The sequence below is a fragment of the Pituophis catenifer genome, unplaced genomic scaffold, assembly GCF_029215685.1.
Source record: "Pituophis catenifer annectens isolate HBS135680 unplaced genomic scaffold, rPitCat1.0.hap2 SCAF_1, whole genome shotgun sequence".
Lineage (NCBI taxonomy): Eukaryota > Metazoa > Chordata > Lepidosauria > Squamata > Colubridae > Pituophis > Pituophis catenifer.
Genome location: NW_027256881.1, coordinates 221,766,637 through 221,788,301, shown reverse-complemented (window position 1 = coordinate 221,788,301; position 21,665 = coordinate 221,766,637). Strand labels below are relative to the sequence as shown.

General features: G+C 39.1%; 1 protein-coding gene across 6 annotated transcripts; it reads right to left on the bottom strand.

Moving 5' to 3' along the window:
* Positions 1–9,161: 9,161 nt before the first annotated feature.
* FAIM (Fas apoptotic inhibitory molecule) lies at positions 9,162–20,973 on the bottom strand. 6 transcript variants are annotated; one of them, XM_070957068.1, is made up of 6 exons: positions 20,885–20,957; positions 18,035–18,089; positions 16,953–17,076; positions 12,872–13,100; positions 11,552–11,601; positions 9,162–9,529 (listed from the first exon to the last, which is right to left on the bottom strand). In XM_070957068.1, the coding sequence occupies exons 2-6, from the start codon at positions 18,073–18,075 to the stop codon at positions 9,380–9,382; spliced, it is 594 nt and encodes a 197-aa protein (XP_070813169.1). In that variant the 5' UTR covers positions 18,076–18,089; positions 20,885–20,957; the 3' UTR covers positions 9,162–9,379. The 6 variants fall into 6 exon arrangements, with proteins under 6 accessions (XP_070813169.1, XP_070813170.1, XP_070813174.1 ...); XM_070957069.1 differs by lacking the exon at positions 20,885–20,957 and adding an exon at positions 20,578–20,872; XM_070957073.1 differs by lacking the exon at positions 18,035–18,089 and having other exon boundaries at positions 20,885–20,973.
* Between the last annotated feature and the right edge of the window lie 692 nt (positions 20,974–21,665).

Sequence of the window (21,665 nt, the reverse complement as noted above, 5' to 3'; positions counted from 1 at the left end):
AATCTCTGAAGCCTTAATGTTAATTGAAACACAGACACTAGTTCTGTGTTAGATTAGGTAATAAACATATGGCAGTTCTGTAATGCAATGAAAAAAGAAATCCCTGCAACATTATATTCGTGAAGTCTCCTTATTCTTTAATGTTATTTCAACAAAAGGTAGTTAAAATCAAGCCTTCATTTTATTTGAAACAGAACTGCTGCAGCCACAAATCCTTATATTAAAGTATTAATTTTAATCCGTCTGAATACCTGGGGGAGGGGGGTTTATATTTACTTACTTAATTTTACTGTGGTCATTAGCCAGTACAAGAGAATTGATACTCAAATATCCAAAACTAAATTGACCATCTCAAGATTGTTAAGGAAAGTACATATAGACCAAAAAATAATTGGCTGAAAGACAATATTAAATCAAAATATGCTAAAGGGTTTGTTTAGGCTACACATATGCAACAACAACAAATTAAAATTAGCAATCTGGATAATATAAACTTTGAAATAACAGCGTAAAATACAAATGCAATGCAAATACATATATACACATATACATGTACTCATGTATATTTGTAAATAAAATAAAATTTTCCAAAAAGGATTTAAGAATTACAAACTTCTCTTACAAAACCTAAAAAAAATATAGTACAACAGCTGACATGGCATTTACATTCCAAAGCAAATGGTTAATTCAGAGCCTCATCCATTTCTGGTTACCGATACGCAGGCACGTTCAATTTCTCTTAATTATTTTTTTGCCTGGTTTTACATGGCAATCTTATATGTTATCTCAGGGTTGAAATTGGGAAGTAGAAATTATTTATACTGTTGATTGTTGTATTTTGCTAGTCAAAAGTAAAGTCAGAGCATTTCAGGGTTCTGTATAAAACTGGAAATACAGAAGAACATGTCACAAGGACCTACCGGTACTCGTATGGGGTATGGGGTTTATTTGGTTTTTTTTTGTATTTTTGAGCCAGAAGAACTGAAGGTATAGCATTTACATTGGGCTTAAGTTTAAAGTCCCTTTCTGATAAGGTTAAAGTCCCTTTCTGATATGGGATGTGAAGCTATTCTGGAATCAAAACCCAAAGCAAATAATTAGATTCACTGCCGTGATCTGTTAGTATATACCGGAGGAGCTCTCCTCCAGAAGAATAGTGGGAAACACATCCCTGCAGATAAGAGTTGCACCCATAATTTCAGAACAAAGGGGAAAATAATGCAAAAAGCAAGGAGAAATGATACATGCATAGATATTCATAAGTAATTACCTAATAGATCTCAGGCTACTTCCTACCCTTTTGTTATCTAGAGAACAGTGGCCCTGGTTAGAAGAAACATTTGCATCTTATGATTCAGGGGTTGTTTTGGATTGTTCTGATAAAACTTAGCATATGCCCTTTGAGTTGCAAGGCCACATTCCACATGTCTCAATTTGTCTATTAAACAGTTGCACTCATTTAAAAACTGATTTTCCTCACACTGTATAAGAAGCTGGTGTCAGAGTTTATCTCTTGCTGTCTGCCATGGGAAGCTGAGAGATATTACAAGCATCCTTTTGACAGTCTATATTAAGCATATGTTACTTAAATTTGACCCTTGCTTGCTCATAGTCCAAAGATAGTGAGGGAAAATCCTAGGAGTGTGTGCTGTAAACTGCTTGCTTCAACCCACTTTGAGATCTGTCTTCTAATGCCAGGAAAACTAAGAAGGGAAAAGTGTCAGCTCCAACTAGTAAAGAAATACAGCTTGCCATATTCTAGCCTCCTCTTATCATTCCAGCTTATACAGTAGTGAAGTATTGGAGACATGATGAGGAATTTGGGAAATTGCACTTAAAATTTAGATTGATCACATTTAATGGTACAAGATTGGGAGGGATGTGTGTACACACACACACACACAGAGCCACTAAAGCCCTTAGCTCCACTATCCAGCACTCAATTGGGACTAACACACACACACACTAGGTTTCTTAAACATGAATGTTTTGCAGAATATATTTTTTTCTCTAGTTAATTTCCTAAAATTAATCTCAACCAGAATTCCAAATAAATTAATGTTTATATAAAGGGGGTACAATCAGTGTTACAATCAGTGCTGGGTGAAATAACCTACAATTGTATAATGGGACTTCATTTGTTCTCAGCATTCTCATCTTTTCTGAGGGTTTTAACTTCCTACAGATTTGTGGAGAGGGGTGAAACATTCAGTTGATAAATGCTAGTCAGTTAGAAATTAAAAGGACTCAACTCTAGGTAGCATTACATTAAATGCCAATAATGAATATTAAATTTTACAATACCTATGGAGTTCAACATCATAAACTAGATCATTCATTCATCTATCCATTCAATTCATACAGTATACATGCAGCATACATTTTGCACCTCCAATTACACACACACATATATAGCACAAATATTTAAGATTGCAGTATTATTTAAATGTATAAATTTTCAAGTTTTTTTTCTCAAAACTGCTATTTTTTTTATCTATTATAAGAGTACAACTATTTGAGAGCCAAGTATTTAGATATTAACTTTCAGTTACAGTACTTATTTTCAAATTCCAATTCTTTTGCACATGATTAGAACAGTGTCAAATACAGTGAATTATATGTATCATGTGGTTTATATAATCACATTAAACAATATTGAAAAGTAGATTGTGATGTTTTTGGTACAATAAAAAATGCCATTCTTTTGCTTTGTTTTCAGAGATTGTGATGTATAAGAAACTGTTTTTCTTTCAATATTTCTTAAAATTGAACTGTTTTCATGCTTAATTTTAAAACAGACCTACTATTGGATGTCACAAGTTATTTATAAGGAATATCTAGAAACTAGCTAACAAGAAATAAGAATTGAGTTAGTTTAGTTTAGTTTAGTTTATTTGATTTGTATACTGCCCTACTCCCGAAGGACTCAGGGCGGTGAACAGCCAAACAATAAAATACATAGATACAAAAAATTTAAAAACCAGATAAAATCAAATTAAATCATTTTGGCCCAGACAGATTAAAACACACTAATAATTTAAAAACAGATTAAAATTTACATATTTAAAAAAGGGAAGAGATTAGGCCAAGCCCGCCTGATGGAATAAAAAGGTCTTCACAGCGCGGCGGAAGGTGCGCAGATCTGGGATCCTCCGTATCTCTGGGGGGAGTTCATTCCAGATGGTAGGTGCCCCCACAGAGAAGGCTTTCCCCCTAGGGGTCGCCAGCCGACACTGTTTGGCTGACGGCACCCAGAGGAGTCCCTCTCTATGAGAGCGTACTGGCCGGTGGGAGGCTATTGGTGGTAGTAGGCGGTCCCGTAGATAACCAGGTCCTAAGCCATGGAGCGCTTTAAAGGTGGTAACCAAAACCTTGAAGCGCACCCGGAAGATCACCGGGAGCCAGTGCAGCTCGCGCAGGAGAGGTGTTAAATGGGAGCGCCATGTCGCTCCCATTACCACCCACGCGGCCGCACTCTGCGCCAGTTGGAGCCTCCGGGTGCTCCTCAAGGGGAGCCCCATGTAGAGAGCATTGCAATAGTCCAGGCAGGAGGTGACGAGGGCATGAGTGACCGAGCGTAACGAGTCCCAATCCAGAAAGGGACGCAACTGGCGAATCAGGCGAACCTGATGAAAAATCCTCCCGGTCATGGCCGTCAAGTGCTCTTCTAAAGACAGCCGTGAATCCAGGAGGACGCCCAAGTTGCGAGCCCTCTCCATGGGGGCCAATGATTCGCCCCCAATAGTCAGTGATGGCGTCAACTGACTATATCGGGACGTCGGAAACCACAGCCACTCAGTCTTGGATGGGTTGAGCCTGAGCCTGTTCCTCCCCATCCAGATCCGTACGGCCTCCAGGCACCGGGACATCACTTCAAGGGCATCGTTGGGGTGATCCGGGGTGGAGATGTACAGCTGGGTGTCGTCAGCGTACTGATGGTACTCCACCCCGAAACCACGGATGATCTCGCCCAGCGGCTTCACATAAATGTTGAACAGGAGAGGCGAGAGGACCGACCCTTGCGGCACCCCACATATGAGGGGCCTCGGGGTCGACCTCTGTCCCCCTGTCAACACAGACTGCGACCGGTCAGAGAGAAAGGAGGAGAACCACCGCAACACAGTGCCTCCCACCCCTAACTCTTCCAACCGGTGCAGCATGATACCATGGTCGATGGTATCAAAAGCCGCTGAGAGATCTAACAGGACCAGGACAGAGGAGCACCCCTGTCCCGAGCCCTCCAGAGATCATCAACCAACACGACCAATGCCGTTTCCGTGCTGTACCCGGGCCTGAAGCCCGACTGGAACGGATCCAGATACGTCGTTTCATCCAGGTGCTGGGGGAGCTGTTGCGCAACCACACTCTCAACAACCTTCGCCACAAAACGAAGGTTGGAGACCGGACGATAATTTACCAACATTGCCGGGTCCAGGGAAGGCTTCTTGAGGAGAGGCCTCACCACTGCCTCTTTCAAGGCGGCAGGAAAGACACCCTCACCCAACGAAGCATTTATAATCCCCTGAAACCAGCCTCGTGTCACCTCCCGAGAAGCCAGCACTAACCAGGAGGGACACGGGTCCAATAAACAAGTGGTCGCGTTCAGTCTACTCAGAATCCTGTCCACGTCCTCAGGGGTCACAGGATCAAACTCATCCCAGATAACATTCTCAAGACCTGCCCCAGTCCCTCCCCCTGAGACTACCCAGTCGGAGTCCAGATCTTCCCGAATCTGAGTGATTTTGTCATACAGAACAAAATCCTCGGCTCTACCCTCCAAGGGGTCCTCCCGCGCTTCCTGGTGGAGCAGGGAGCGGGTCACCCTAAACAGGGCGGCCAGGCGATTATCTGATGACGCAATAAGAGCAGCAAAATAGCTACATTTCGCTGCTTTTATCGCCACTAGGTAATTCCTAATATGAGATCTTACCAGTGTCCGGTCAGATTCAGAAAGACTGGCCCTCCAACTGCTCTCTAGGCGTCTTTTCCGGCGCTTCAACTCCCTCAGCTCCTCAGTGAATCAAGGAGCTAAATGAGATCGGCGCCGGGTCAGAGGCCGCAAAGGCACGACCCGGTCCAGAGCTCCAGCGGCCGCCCTATCCCAGGCGGCCACTAGGTCTCCAGTCGAGGCGTGTGCCAGAGCCTCAGGGAATGGCCCAAGCTCCATCTGGAACCTGTCAGGTTCCATCAGGCGCCTGGGGCGGAACCATCTTACCGGCTCCGCCTCCCTGCGGCGGGGTGTAGCGGTTCGAAGGTCGAGACAAAGGAGAGAGTGATCAGACCATGACAAGGGCTTGGTGACTATATCCCCTATCTCGAGATCACTCAACCACTGTCCAGAGACAAAAACCAGATCCAGTGTGTTTCCCCCCGTGTGGGTAGGGCCATGAATTAACTGGGTCAGGTCCATGGCTGTCATGGAAGCCATGAACTCCTGAGCCACCTCTGACGCCTCACCCACGGACGGCAGGTTGAAATCCCCCATGACCATAAGCCTAGGGGTATCAACCGCCACCGCGGCGATGACGTTGAGTAGCTCAGGCAGGGCTGTTGCCACGTGGCAGGGAGCCAGGTACGTGATCAGCAAACCCCTCTGAACCCCGTGACCCCATTTCACAAGGAGGGATTCACAGCCGGCCGTCTGAGGAACAGTGGCCTCCCTCGGTCTCAGACCATCTTTAATGATAACCGCTACCCCCCCCACCCCTCCCCTGTGACCTTGGCTGATGGAATGCGTGGAAACCTGGTGGGCACATTTCAAGGAGGGGAACCCCCCCCTCCTGGCCCAACCAGGTCTCCGTAATACCTGCCAGGTCCGCACCCCCCTCCTGAATAAGATCACAAATGAGGGGGGCTTTATTTACTACGGACCTGGCATTGCATAGCATCAGCCGAAGGCCTGGGCCCTGAGGGTCTATGCAACCTGGAGAACGGGTGGAGCCTAGGGGGCTGGAGCACGCCACCGCTCATAAACAGCGGGTGCGCGCTCCCCTAACACGATATGGCCCCCTGCTCCCGCCATATCTACCCCTCCCACTCACAGTATTGATGTTTGAAACACTATCCGGATGAGCTCTAACACCCCCCTTGACCCCAGGTCCCCCACCCCCCCCCGCCGCACTTCGAGGCCAGACCCAACCCTCCCCCTTGTGGGTTTTCCCCCAAACCCACAACCCGAGTTCTAATTCGACCCTCCCCCTCCCTGGGACCCCTTAAAAGTTTAATTAAAAAATTTGATAAAAAACCCCTCAACCCCCTGGTTTTCACATGCCACCTCTCTGGGTCCCAAAACCCGTCCTTGAGGTAGGCCCTCGGTAATGTGGAGGGCCAGATCTGCGAGAGGGGGGAATCTCGCAGCGCAAGAAGATCACAGGTAGTATACATCTTAGGTTACAACGAGGGAGGCGGAGATCATAATCAGGGGTCCATTTGGTAGTCCCGAAATCAATTGTAACACACAGCCATGAGGCTCCACTGGTAAATACACTGTTCTCTCACGACAGTTTAAGGGGTCTTTTTAAGGAGTGTCTTATAGAGTGATACCTTGATATTCAACAGCTTTAAAACACATTGAATTTGATACACAACACATTTTGATGTGAAAAATTTGTCTCAGTATTCATCATTTGTTTGATACAAGCTAGAACTTGTCAATGTCAGCTGCATTGTAACTCACTACATTGTTCCTTATGGGAAAAATTGTTTGGCACTCATCATTTTTGGTACTTATCATGCCACCCAGAACCAATTAACAATGAGTACCGAGGTACCACAGCATATAAAATATCAATAATTAAGAACTAATAAATTAAAATCAGTATATATGGAGTTCAGTTGCTCAATAAAATATCGAACATTCAGAAACAAGTTTTCTGATTTGTAATAGCTTCTATCTACAATGCTTTAAAGTTTTTTAAAAATGTTATTTAGCTTGGTATTTCTTAAACCAGGACTGTTTTTCTTTTAAGAAAAAGTCTGTGAAGGTACAAGCCAAATATCAAGAGCAGTTAGTTTTAAATGCTGCTCATAGTCCAACGAAGAGTTAGAACTCTATGAGCCCACTAAATTCATTTATATTTGTTCGCATCAATATTTAGACATACACATATAGACATTCCATAATACTAAACATAAACTTCTCTTATTCCTTTATATTTCTATATTAATGAGAATAATATAGTTTCTGGTACAGTCATTGTTATAGTTTTGTTTACATTCTTTTTTAAAAAATAAACTTTACAAAAAGTTTTAAAGAGACCATAAAAACTAAAAGAAACTCATAAGGATAAAGAAAACAAAGACAAAAGACAAAAGGGATAAAGAAAACAAAAGAAAAAAAAAGGCTTCCAATTTCCTTTGCAGTAAATATAAATGATTACAAAGTCATCACACTGTAATTACAAAAAGCTCACTTTTTTCTATTATCTATTTTTTCCTAATCATCAAAGGTTCACAAATCTTAAGTGCTTCCCCCCACCCTTTTAATGCAAAAAGTCTACAAGGGGTTTGCAGTCAGCCATATCTAGATACTGCCTTTTCTCTAATCAAGGAAATAGGGAAATTGGCCATCTCTGCAAGTTCCATCATCTTCACCAATCATTCCTCTGTTGTGGGTAGCACTGAACTTTTCCACTTTTGACCATATAATTTCACTGCAATCATCATTTATGAAAACTAAATTCCATGTTTTTTTTAATCCCAAAAGATTAAAGTTTCTGGTTTCAGCTGTACATTCATCTTTATCTTCTGAATTAATATATTTGTATCCAAAAATTGTGTCTTTTTTTACATATCCACTATATATAATAAAATATCCCTTTATGTTGTTCACATTTCCAATAAATATTTGAAGTACCTTCATACATTCTACTCAAGCCGCCTTGAGTCTTCGGAGAAAGGTGGCATACAAATTGAACAAATAAAATAAAATAAATAAAAATAAATAAATTTCTCTGGTGAGAAATGCCAACAATACAGCATTTTATAAGAATTCTCTTTAAGGCTAGAACATAATGTAAATATAATGTAGTCCTTTCAACCACCTATTCTCCCATTAATCCATTTGTGGAGGTGGTGCAGTGGTTAGAGTGCAGCACTGTAGGCTACTTCAGCTGACTGCTAGCTGCAGTTTGGCAGTTCAAATCTCAACAGCCTCAAGGTTGACTCAGCCTTCCATCCTTCCGAGGTGGGTAAAATGAGGACCTGAATTGTTGGGGGCAATATGCTGACTCTGTAAACCGCTTAGAGAAGACTATAAAAGCACTATGAAGAGGTATATAAGTCTATACCTCTATAGACTTGTTAAGTCTATAGTCTATAGTTAAGTCTATAAGTCTTGTTTATTGAGGTGAAAAGTCCTAGCCCATTTTATCTTACATTCTTTCTTGTTCTTCTGACTCATATTTTCACAAAAGTTTATACATTTTGGCAATAACATGCTCATCATTTGTGCATAATTCTATTTCAAACTCAGTCCTGCATTATTCAAAGACATATTTTATCCACTTTAAACCTTCCTGATAACTGTATATAAGAAAGCCATTGAAAATAACCACCTATTGTTAAATCCCTTGATTTTATTTTACAATCCTTTTAAGAAGACTCTAGTACATTTATGCTTACTTATCATTTTTCATCTACACAATGCTTTTTATGCTAAGAGCCATAGAAGTGTTTTGGGCACAATCTAGTTTATATTTATTCCATAGTTTTGTTTACATTTTTAAAGCTACATGGATTTCGAAAATATAAGACTTGATTTTACTGTATCATACCTTCTATATGCAATTATAGAGTTGTCAAAGGACATTGTGATTTCACCATTTCTGAACACAAGCACTCATCGATCATGAATTCAATCAAACTCATTAGATAGATCTCCTTAGGCCCACAGAATGAAATGGTTATATAGGGAAGGTAGTTATGGGGCTCTTGTAGCAATCCTAGTACATAGAGATGAAAGTTGACTTCATAGGCATGCAGAAGTCTGGTATCAGTTTCACCAATCATAAATCTCAAAAAGATACATTTACTCTTTCGCTGCAGTACACACCAAGTTTTTTTAAAAAATTAAGCTTAATTTAAAGAGATTAAAAAACCTTCTGAAATGTAAATGAACAAACTGACTCTTTTATTCTGCACTTTTATTAAAATGTCCCATGTAAACAATTTCTACATTAGTCAGTTCCCCTTCAGTGTCCCTATATAACAAAATAATTATACATAACTTTACATATTTATTTGGCCCTCTAGTGAATTTTCTATGTTCTAACTTAAAAAATCTATCACAGACTCAATGAACAAGTACACATTAAAGTTGTCAATTATACCACAGTAATTGAAAATCCCTGATATTTTTATCTGCATTAGTCTCTGAAAGCTATTCCAAGACTTCTGGAATTTCTCCATCATCCACAATGAGCATGTGAAGAATTCCTTCCCTTCTCTTCCCACTGCTGATAGCTTTGATATAACAGTTGTGCTTTCCAATACTGAAATGTGTTTCTGTCCCATCTTCTACAAATTCACCCTGACAAAAAAAAAGATTAAAAAAGCTATTTAATGATTCACAAATGTTTCAGACTTTTACTAGCTATCGAATTATTTTAGTTTCAACAAAGCATAAAACATTCAGAGTTACAGCATACAAAGAGGACAGCAAGCTCAACCTTTAATTTTTCCGGGACTAGGAATTTCAGAAAAGATATCAATGCCATTTGAACTATAAGCGTGCAATTATTTTATGTACTGTATGGAATTTCTCAAAGAAATGTTCCATTTGTCTTGTAGTAGAGTTTAGCTGTGTAAAAGCTGAGGTGTTTTGATCTGGAAGCCGATGCCAAGGTTCTGGAAGAGGGAAGTCCTTCCTTTTTGTAAGAGGCATAAGCATTCCAGAACATGCATGGATCTTTGTGTTTTTTCCACCTCCCAGCCATTAAACTAAGTGATAAAAGTAGTTCCGGCAGCAGCAAAGATCAGTGGGAGCTTTCCAATACCGACATGTATGATTTGGGTTTTCTGCTGAAGGAAGAAAATTCAACTTAAGGAAAGAACTTGTGACACATGTCTATGGAGATTCTCAGTCATCCAGGTCATGGTTGTCCCAAAGGTGCTTTTTCAAGAGGCAACTGGACTTTCTGGTTTTTCTTTGAAGATGTTTCGCTCAGCTCTGAAGAAGCTTCTTGGATGAGAAGTGAAACGTCTTCAAAGAAAAATCAGAAAGTCCAGTTGCCTCTTGAAAAAGCACCTTGTTGTGAGACAGTAAAGATGAGTTGGAGTATTGAAAGACTAAGAGGAAGAGGAAGAGGAGCAGGAGCCTGGATAAAGGAAAAATACTTTTCACACCAGGCCACATGATGACTTTTGTAAGCCCCATACATTTTTGCTTTGTTGAGGCCCCTACTTCCATAAAAACAATATTATTAAAAATTACATTCCATAGGATTTTCAGTATTTTCTGTTTTTTTTTAAAACAAAGAAACAGATTATAAATAATAAACATTATTCTGTAATAATAATAAATTGTGGCCAGTTAGTTATGTCTGTCACACATGGCTACAAACAAGATTTGTTGTTCATGTTTTGTGAGTTTCTTGCATGCTTTTATTAAAAGGTGGTGAAATAAATATTTTTTAAAAGGCACCAAAATAAGTAACTTCTACTTCACTGTTTTCTGATTTTAAAAAAAACCCACATTAAAATATTTTTATGAGCCCTTTGCCTATTATGTCTAATGGATAAGTCAATCCTGTTTTCAATAGTGAAACAAAGATTTATTTATTTAGTGTATGGCAGTGAAACAAAGGAGAGAGATACAACCGTTTGGAAGAGCCGAGTGTTCCTTCCAAATGACTCATCTCATTCAACAGAGATACACTGTACAAACTACATTACAAGGGAAGCAGTAACCTGATGACAAAAGGCTGGCAAGAGAAAGGGAAATGAAAGTGAAATTTGATAAAGTGGCTGAGGAGAACTCAGCATTACTCAGAGATAGTCATCAATTTGGAGACCAAGGGCAGCAGCTTGATTCTTAGCTTATTTTGTTCCCAGACTGAAAACTGAGATATGGAAACAAAAAGAAGCCTCGTAAAGATAAAGTTGCACTTTTCTATTTGCTCAAAAATACTGATTCCTGCATGGAAAAATACAAATCTGTTTACCTTCTTTCTGGTGTCTGTATCATCTAAAAATGAACCTGTGACACCATCATGATTGTTAATTTATGTTTTATTTTATATTGGGCTGCTGCAGAACTATAACTTCCACTATCCACAACCAGTAGGACTATTGGCAGGGTTTGCTGAAAGTGTAGTTTTTCAGCAGCATTTGGAAGGCCACAGGTTTCCTACCAGTAATAAACTTTAAAATTCTATAGGATTATGCTCGTTATGATTGCTTGTTAAGCTATTCAGCTATCACAATTATTTTGTCTTGATTGTCAATTTCTTGGGGGAGGAGAGAAAGATGGTATGAAATAGCCTCTTTAATTTATGACTTAATTATTTTCAACTAAAATAATCTACTTAAAATGTTTTTTGATGTTACATACTGCTGTCTCCACTTTTTTACCGTTACACCAGACATCCATTGTATCTTTCTCTGAAAAACAAAATCAGAAAAGGATTGCTACTTAAACTATTATATACAATTTCAATATCTTAAGTATAAAAGTTGTACCCAGATCAAAACTCTTCTGCAGTTTACATTATGTTTTATTTTGACTGAATTCTACAAAACGCTATAAATGCATTTCTAATTGCATTCTGGTCCAGATGAAATCTCATTATATGCATGATGTTTCTCTAAGAATGCTGTTCATATAATTATAATATCGTGCTTTTGGAGAAAATAAAAAATTAACAGAAAACTTATAGAATGTCAAGTGGCCACCGAATGCTGATGGAATATTGAGAAAAAGAATCCAATGGGAGGAAGAATAGAATGAATGGTATCCTTAAGAGAAATGCACTAAACTGGAACAATCACAAGTCCTGCTTATTCTATGACTGCAAGAATGTTAAATGTCTATCAATTTAATAGAAAATAGATTCAATCTGAAAAAGGGCAATCATTTCTATGTAAATAATGCCTTATGAATGTAACTTGTCAATTTTTTAAAAAAAAATTACTTAAAAACCTGTATTTCTGAAAAACTCAAAACTGCCTAAAAGGTGTGACGTTTTGAAAATTAGGGTGACTACTGAAATTGGGGTGCAGATGAGTGTACATTGTTATCAAATCTATAGCTGATGCCAGTTTGACAGAAGGACTTTGATTCTGGTAATCTTTCTGCAACTTGCAAAGGGCAAGAGAATGCTGCATGTGACTTTTTTTAAGATATTATGGTAGCAGATACAGGTTGATAGTAGACACAGATTTATTTACAAAATGCTGCTATTATCTTAAAACCAGCTTGTTAGTCAGTATCCTTAATTCTCATAGTTATGCCCATAGCCATATATATGTCCAACATGATGTTTTCTGGATTTATAATAATGCTATTTTCTATTTTGTTATACAATAATCACATTGCCAACAATACATAGTTAAGATTCAACACTAAATGTAAACCAATGCTAGTAAATTATAAACAGCTATTAAAATTTAACACTAATTTAACAAATCCTTTTCGGAAGCAAGAGATCTTGTTGTAATCCTATAATGTCTCCAAGGTAAGAGTATGTAACTAACTTGATTATGTGCCATGCAGACATTGTCAACTCTAAGCCACCACACATATTGATTTTCTATAAAGGTTCCCTTAGTCTTTATTTCAAACAAAGGGGTTATAGCATTTATATTGGAGAGTACCAAAATACAACTAAAATAGTACATGAACCATACAAGAGACTTCAGGAAACTAACATACCTAAAACAACTCTAAAATCTGTACCATCTAGGTGTAAAACCCAAGTGTTTGTTGTTTTTGACCGATTCTCCAAATATTTCTTGAGACTTTTTCCATCTATTTCCAGAGTATATTCATATGCAAATCCGCTGACTGCATCAATATTAATAGTAGCCTTTGTGTTAGCTGCTCCAACTGTAAATGTCTCCTTTCCCACTAATTTAAACATCCATTCTTTTCTTATTATTTCCTAAGGATGAAAAAAAGACATTTAATACAAACATATTTTTGCTTCAGTTCTGAAAACTTGATTGCCATAAAACCAGTCAACTTTTTTGTTTTATTATTGGAAAAAATGATCAAATCAGATGTAATCAAAAGACTTATTATCCTTTCATCCTATTGTATGGTAATATTTCCTTAACAAGAACATAGAATCCAAATCACGGGAAGTAATTATTAAATGCTATTCTGCCCTGATTGTATCCCATTTCTGAGACACTTTACACTTTAAAAACAAAAACAAACTGAAGAGCAAGTTCAGAAGATGTTTACTAACATGGTGAATTATTATGGTTTGTTACAGTCAGTGAGATGTTTAGACTGGATTTGGCATTTTATCCACTTATCGAGGCCTTCTAAGGATGTAGGATAGATAGATACTGTTTGATAGTATTAAAATACTGTCACAGGATTATTATTATTATTTTTAAAATTTCCCCACACGAGCAGGGTCCAGAAAGTAAACTCTATCAGGAAAGATAAATGACATGTACTGTATATAGGTTTAGATAACTGAGGGAAGACATGATGGCAGACTTCAAATATTTCAGGGATTGTCACAGAGAAAAGGGAGTAAACTTAGAACTATCACCTAACAGGGCTGCGTGAATTGAAACTACAAAAATAAGATTCAGATTAAATGCCAAGATTCTAGAAACTGTCAATTGTAGTGTAGGTTACTTTGTAAAGCGATGAGTTCTCCTTTGCTAGAGGTTTTTAAAAAGAAACTGGATGTCTTTATTAGAGATGCTCTACTGGATCCTGCACTGAGGAGGAAGTTGGACTACGTTATCTCTAAAATATCTTTCAAGTCTATGACTCTATGACAATGATGGCTAACCTTTTTGCCATCGTCTGCCAGGAGAGGGGGGGGGTGGGAAAGGGTCGCGTGCGTGCATGCCCACACCAATAATTCTATGCGCCCTGCTCTGCACATGCGCGCACAACCCCCCCTCTCCCACCCCCCGCTCCTGGCACGTGATGGCCTGGTAGGTCCGTTTTTCTTTCTTACCTGGTTCCAGATCCTCTCTATTTATCTGAGAAGGGTGAAAACAGCCTTTCTCACTCCCTCGGAGGCCCTCCGGAGGCCTGAAACGGGCCATTTCCCAACTCCCGATGGGACAGGAAGTGATGTTTTTTGCTGTCCCCAGCCTCTCTAGGAGTCTCTGGAGGCTGGGGACAGCAAAAAACGTCACTTCCTGTCCCACTGGGAGTTGGGAAATGGCCCGTTTCAGGCCTCCGGAGGGCCTCTGAGGGAGTGGGAAAGTCTGTTTTCACCCTCCCTAGACTCATAGAGAGGATCTGGAGCCAGGTAAGAAAGAAAAATGGGCCTTCCCCATCCCCCCCCGAGGCAGGAAACTGCCTGTTTCCCTACTTCTGGTGGGCCCAGAAGGCCCGAAAATTAGCTGGCGTGCCCACTGATATGGCTACGTGTGCCACCTGTGGCACGCTTGCCATAGGCTCGCCATCATGGCTCTATGATATCTAAAATATAATAGTCCTGAAGAATAGGTACCCTGTTTCCCCCAAAATAAGACATCCCCTGATAATAAGCCCAATCGGGCTTTTGAGTGCATGGCAATAAAGCCAAAGCGCTTATTTCAGGTTTCAAAAAAATGTAAGACAGGGTCTTATTTTCCAGGAAACACGGTATGTATGTACCAGAATATACATTCTGTGAACGTTCTTTCAAATACACCTGCATACACCTTATATTTATGTATTTGAAGGCTGAAATGCTCTAGAACAGTAATGGCTAACCTTTTTGTCATCATGTGCATTGGCAAACAGGCCATTTCCGGCCTCCAGAGGGCCTCTGGGGGAGGTGGGGAAGGCCGTTTTCGCCTTCCCCAGACTCCTAGAAAGGCTTTGGAGGCTGGGGAGAGCAAAAAATGGGCTTTCCCCACAACCCCGAAGCAGGAAACAGCCTGTTTCCCTACTTCTGGTGGGCCCAGAAGGCCTGAAAATCAGCTGGCCAGCGTGCGCATGCACGCCAGAGCTAAGCTTGCATACCTATCGATATGGCTAGGCATGCCACCTGTGACACATGTGCCATAGGTTCACCATCATGGCTCTAGAATATCCTTTCCCTATTTGTAGGACTAATCCTACAAATGAACAATAGTGTAATTGTGCTAGGGAACTGAGTTTATGAAAGGATAGTAATTTAATTTGCTGTATAATAAAGGTAGTGGCAGAAGGGTAGAGGCACTTGTATGATTTGCTGCATAGGCAATGCCTCAAATCATAAAGTATATGCTACAATAATATGCATTCACCAAAGGAAACAATGTAGCTGACCCTGACTTTTTATTTGGACAAATGAGATAGGAAGCTGGAAGAAGATGTGCTACCTACTCAGAATGTGATTCTACTCACATACTGATTCCCTCAATTTGGGATAGAAGCATTTGCAGCACTGTGTTGGTCATTTGGATGAAATAGATCTAGTCTCCTCTTCTATCTTCTATTGCATGTGCTTTTCTGCCTTCATAGAGAAGGAATACCTACCCAGGTTTGATCTTATGGGATCATTCAAATACATTGGCAGGAGCTGGAGTTCAGTTCCCAAAAGCCAGAAAGAAAGGAATCATCATACTGTAAGGATGCCCCTTTCTTTACCCTTCTACTTGAAAAAAAAATAATATAGTAGGGAATGATAAAAAATGGAATAAAAGGAATTAGATAAGGAAAAATTATGCTTAAAAAGCAATCTGATAAATTAAGCCAACTCTCCAATTAACCGGTTGCTCATTCGTATCTATTACGACTGCAATACTTCTCAATTTCCCAATATACATCTGTATACCTTAAATAATGATTTTCTATATAATATCTGCAGCAAGACTGACAGCAAGATTCTAGTACCACAAGGCATTCATTCCTTGCACTATGCATTCAAGTGATGTATGTTTTCAAGAAACAACTGAATTCCCAAACTGGTTATTGTGTATTTTTTGCCTATATTAACAGAGAAAATTAATTAATCTATCAGTTTAACACTGTGAATAAATATTCTTTTAATAGCTAAAAGCTGAACTCAACATCTGTTCAGAAGAAAAATATTTCATAAAACTGCATTATTTATCTTTAATAGCAAATTTTCAAAACTTTAGTTCAACGTTATTTATCCAATATATTTCTATACTGCTTCTTTTGCTGGAGCATCTCAAAGCGATTTTCACTAATAGCAATAAAATCTAATTTCAAAAAGAATGAAATATTTATTTAGTCTAAACCTCCTTCTATAATTTTGATTTCAAATAAAAATTGTGTAACTGAAAACTGTTGAAAAGACTAATTTCAGCATGTGTAATGGGTAGGGTACATAAAGATAGTATTTCAAGTGATAGTTATTTAAGGGAACCTTAATCTATAAATATCTATCCCTCATACTTATCAAGGATCCTTCATACTTACCCCTGAAATCGGTGGGTTAAAATGCTTTCTTGCTTATCCTCTTTTAGTGTCTTTTGTAAATTCTCTTGCCAGTGCTAATGTATGGCCTTACCAAAATAAGATAGAGTACCTCCATTCTCAACACCACACCTGGGCATTTTATAGCCCGTAGGCCACATCTGGCTGGCAGGTGAACCTAATCCGGCCCATAGCATCAGAAGCATTGAGGCAATGTTAATGGTTTTCCACAAAAGTCCCAGTTTCTCATGTGGCCCCTTGGGAAAATTAATTGCCCAGCCTACTCAACACCAATTAGAAAAGCTTTCTTGAGACGTACTCTTTCAGCAAACCATGTTTTACATACACAAATTGTTAACTTGTTGTTTTTCAAGGAACTATGCATTTTATGCAAATGTCCTACCTTTCCATCTACATACACAACACGCTTTCCTGATGTGGTCCCATGTTCAAATTCAATTTTGTGAACACCATCACTCAGGCCTACTTCCCAGACAGCCACCAGGTCTGCCATTCTGTCTATGTAACTGTAATGAGACGTAGAAGAACAAAACATTTAAATATGTATACTTGACCTACTTCAAGCAGTATTATTCAAAAGTGAAATACACTTCTAAAGTGGCTCCAATTTAGCTAGGCTCTCTTTTTGGAAACTTAATTATATTTACAGAACATACTATGCAGCTCTTTAAATTATGAGCTTAGTTTTTACTAAATGTTTTGGTCACTCAGGCATATGCATATCCTTGCCTGTATACATATTTATATTTTTATTACACCTAATAAGAAAAAAGTGACATATTACATTATATATAGCAAAAATCCCTCAGCCCAATTTTTATTTTTAAAAACCTTGTTAAATCCCGATCATACAGTCATTTCATTGTACTGATACAAAATCAGTTTATAGACAGAAAGTGAACATATTTAATTGTTCCAAGCCTAAAAGATTCCTTGGAATATTTATTCCCAGATATCAGTATTTAAAATAATTTAAACAAATAAAACTCCAATTTTTACAATTTTCATTTAAACTCTAACGAAAATATGTTATTTGATTAATTGAGTAACCTGATAATTTGCCAAACGTAGAACTTAAAAAATAATTATTAAACTTAATATACCACTGGTTAACAATAACAATCAATCCTAGCCAGTTAAATCCAAATCCAGTCCTGTCTTCCTGATAGATAGATCTATCGTTCCAATATCAAATTAAATACAGTAACAGATAAAAGTAATCTCTGATAAGCACCACAAAACACCTTGATAAGAAACATATTAAATATAGCAGAGAAATTAAAGAACCACATATATGAACATTGTATTTATTGAATTTTATTTGGTGTTTTTATTAATATTCACCATTGGGACTTTGTTGACTATAGCAGTATATAAAACAAACAAAGAGAGAAATTAATATTTGGCTAAGATTTGTTTCAAAAATAACTTTCCATATCTCTTACCCTATGGGGTATATTTTACCTTACATCTTCATTGATATCAGTCTCCATCCAAGTTGCCATAGTATACAAAATGGCTTTTAATCCAATTAGCAGCAAAAAAAGAAAGAAAGAAAAAAGAAAGCAGAAAGAAGTAGCAGCAAAAAAGTAAAAACTAAATTGCAGATGTTTAGAATAATTGTGTTCATGACAAATCACTGCTATTTCAAATATTTTGTCCTGAGCTGGGGGAAAATGCTGAGAAAAGCATTCTAATTTGACTTCTTGATTTTACCAATCTGTCAGTGGCTTGAAATTAATTTGGATACACAAATGCAGTTTACCTAGAAATACCATAGTTACTACTTGCAATCATTCACTAAAAAGCAGGCTGAACCTGTTCCTCAAATATTTGCAAGTTTGCCAGTAGCATTTACAACCTTTTGACCTAGCTCAAAAGAACTTGAACCTCAGTTAAGGAATGCAACAATATGTTACAATCACTCAGTTACTTAACAAAAATAAATTTCTAAGCTGCTTGCTCCAACATATCAAAGCTAATGTTAATGGTCAGCAATTTCTTCCTTCTGGTTTCTACTTTAACTTTTTCATTCTTGACATTTTTGGAACACAAAGCAGTACATTTAAAAAAAGACATAAGGTTTAAAACAGCAGATGTTACAGCAGCACCCACATATTTTCCCCCAGGACTTGAAAAGTTATTTTTATTATAAACAAATAAGCAGAAAACTGGCATGCAGTAAAAAAAATAAAATGATTAAGCCCAGTATTATATGCATTTCCATGTTATTCATTAAAGTGGCAGAAGGATTCCATAGGCATCCCTAAGAAATAAAAGGTGGGATGGCAATGTTTGGAAGATACTTATCAATCTACATAAAAAAGACAAATGGGTAATACAGAATGCTGACAAATTAGTGAAAGTGGAGATGAATTCTAATTAATGATGTTTCATGATGGAAAACATTTTCCACAGCAGCCACTTTAACCTGCTTTTTTCTGACTTTGGCACTTTTTACAAATCTGACTAGAGTAACCTGTATAAATACTTCTCTACTATGAACTAAAACAACAATAAGTTCTGTGCTATGTAGGCTACTAGATTTCTTTGTGTTGATGTAATGCTTAAATTTAAACAGTATTCTTTGCTGACTTCTCCAAATTTCATTTGATGAAAACTATAGCAAAATATTCTGCAAAACAAATTCAATTAAATTCTAGGCATCAACTCTGAATTAAAAAAGAAACGGCAGTGTGATTATAGCACAAATTTCACTTAGTTTGCCCATATGTTAAGATCTATTCCATAAACCATAATCAGTTGAATTTGCAAGAATATGCCATCAAATATATTTAAAAGTCACAAAAACTAACTTCACACAATAGGTGTGTTGCTTGAAAAAATATTAATGCTTGCAATGTTGTATGAACCAGCTAAGCATGTCAATTTTAATTTCGTTCAACCCACATTTCTGGATTCTAAAAACAATACTGAAAAGGGGTTATTAGAGAAAAAGGCCTCCCTATTTATATGTGCTTTGGGTGACTTTAGTTAAGGGAAAACCAAGTATTTTTTCAAAGTGATTCTTTTTATTCCTGATTGATCTGAAATAATGAGGCTGGGTACAATCACCCTTGGAAAAAGCCATTTCCCTGTAGAGAAAAATTACAGCGGACAAAAGGAATCATACCACTTCACGTTATTTCCCTTTCTAATAATTTCTATGCAGGAATAGGATCTGAGATTTATATACAGGTAGTCCTTGACTTACGACCACAACGAGCCCAAAATTTCTGTCACTCAGCAAGAAATTTTTTAAGTGAACTTTGCAATTTATGATCTTTCTTGCCACAGCTATTAAGTGAATCACTGAAGTTGTTGAGTTAGTAAAACAGTTGTTAAGTGAATCTGGCTTCCCCCTTGATTTTGCTTGTCAGAAGGTTGCAAATGGTGATCACAAGACCCCAGGACACTGTGCAACCGTCTTAAATAAGAGTCAGTTGCCAAGCATCTGAATCGTGATCACATCACTATGGGGATGCTGCAACGGTGGTAAGTGTGAAAAACAGTCCTAAGTCACTTTTTACAGTGCCCGTTGTAACTTTGAACGGTCACTAAACGAACTGTTGTAAATCGAGGATTACCTGTACTCCTTTTCTAGGGGGACATCAACAGATACTTGAATTAATTCCTTCTGGATCAGGGGGAAAAAAAAGACCCCCTTCCATGTCATTTTTAGACTTAGACTTAGAAAAACTTTAACTGTCACTTTGAAATGTACACTAATCAGCACACATTAAAATGAAATTTGGTTGCATACAGCTCTCAAAGGCTCACCCACCTCCAATACACACTACATAAACATGACAAAATAAATAAATAAATGCAAAATTATGCATATAAATACAAAACTATGCATATTTGAAGGAAACGACCATTCGGCCCACTTCCCCCATCTGCCAACCATTAACCCATTTTAAGGCTGTTCTGAATCCGGTTTTAACAACGCGGGCTTGACTTCGGTCCGAAAGAGCTATGGTGTTTTTAAAAGGCCCGTTCTCTACCTGCCTCAGGGATAGAGCGCCTCCCGCCCGCCGGTCGAAAGCGAGGCCTCGTCAGTGTGTGGGAAGTGAGCCGCGCCGGCTTCGGGCGAGGATAGCGGGTCTCCCAGCCCGAGGAGGAGAAAGGGCCGGGGGAAAGCCGAGGGAAGCGGCTTCGCCCCTTTCCCCCCACCCTCGCAAATCTCTGCGCCTCCCGCGGGGCTTCTCACGTTTCCGAGAGCCCTCGCGAGTCTCAATATGGCGGTGCGGCCCGGGAGAGGAAAGCCGGGAAAGCGTCGCTTGGAAAGCGCAGTCGGCGCATCTCTCCTACCCTGGCAACAGGCGCGCACACGCGCGGGGACCGGTCGAGAGACGCGTCCCGGAGCCGCCGCCCTCCGGAGCGCCTCCTCATCTCTGCCCGACGCCGGACTTCTCCCAGGCGCCGCCTTTGGAAACGCCTCGCTGGCTGCCCAGGCGAAGCGAAGCTCCTCCCGCTCCTTTCGGTGCCTTTTCGGGGCTTTTCCTTTCCGCCTCCTTCCAAAGCTCTCCTCCGCATCAGGGTTGCCTTCTTCACCGCCACGAGCCTCGTTGCTTTCGGGGAGTGTTGCTGTTACTCCGAAGGAAGCCTCTGCAGAACCTCGCAAGGGTCTCTTTCGGCTCCGTTTCTATGTTGGACCTTCTGGGGTTTTTTCCATCCCCAGAAGGTAGGACAAGCAAGGATCCTTTGGTTTAAATTGCAAGGAAATAGATTTTGTTGGACACCGGGGGGAAAAAAAATCCTCATGGTGAGAGCCAATTAAAAAAAAAATCAAACATTACTTTGGGAGGTGTTGGATGGTTTCTCTTTCACTGGAGTTGTTAAGCAGTCTGAATGGCTCTCTTTTAGGGATGCTGCAGTAACGGATTCCCGCACCAAATGGAGTCGGACTAGATGATCTTTACTCTTTACAGCTCTTTACATTCTATGGTTCTAACCTGCTAATCTGTAATTAGCACTCAGTCCAGTTAATTTAGCGAGTTTGCACAATATACACTGCTCAAAAAAATAAAGGGAACACAAGCAGAAGACATCCAAGATCTGAATGAATGAAATAGCCTTATTAAATACTTTG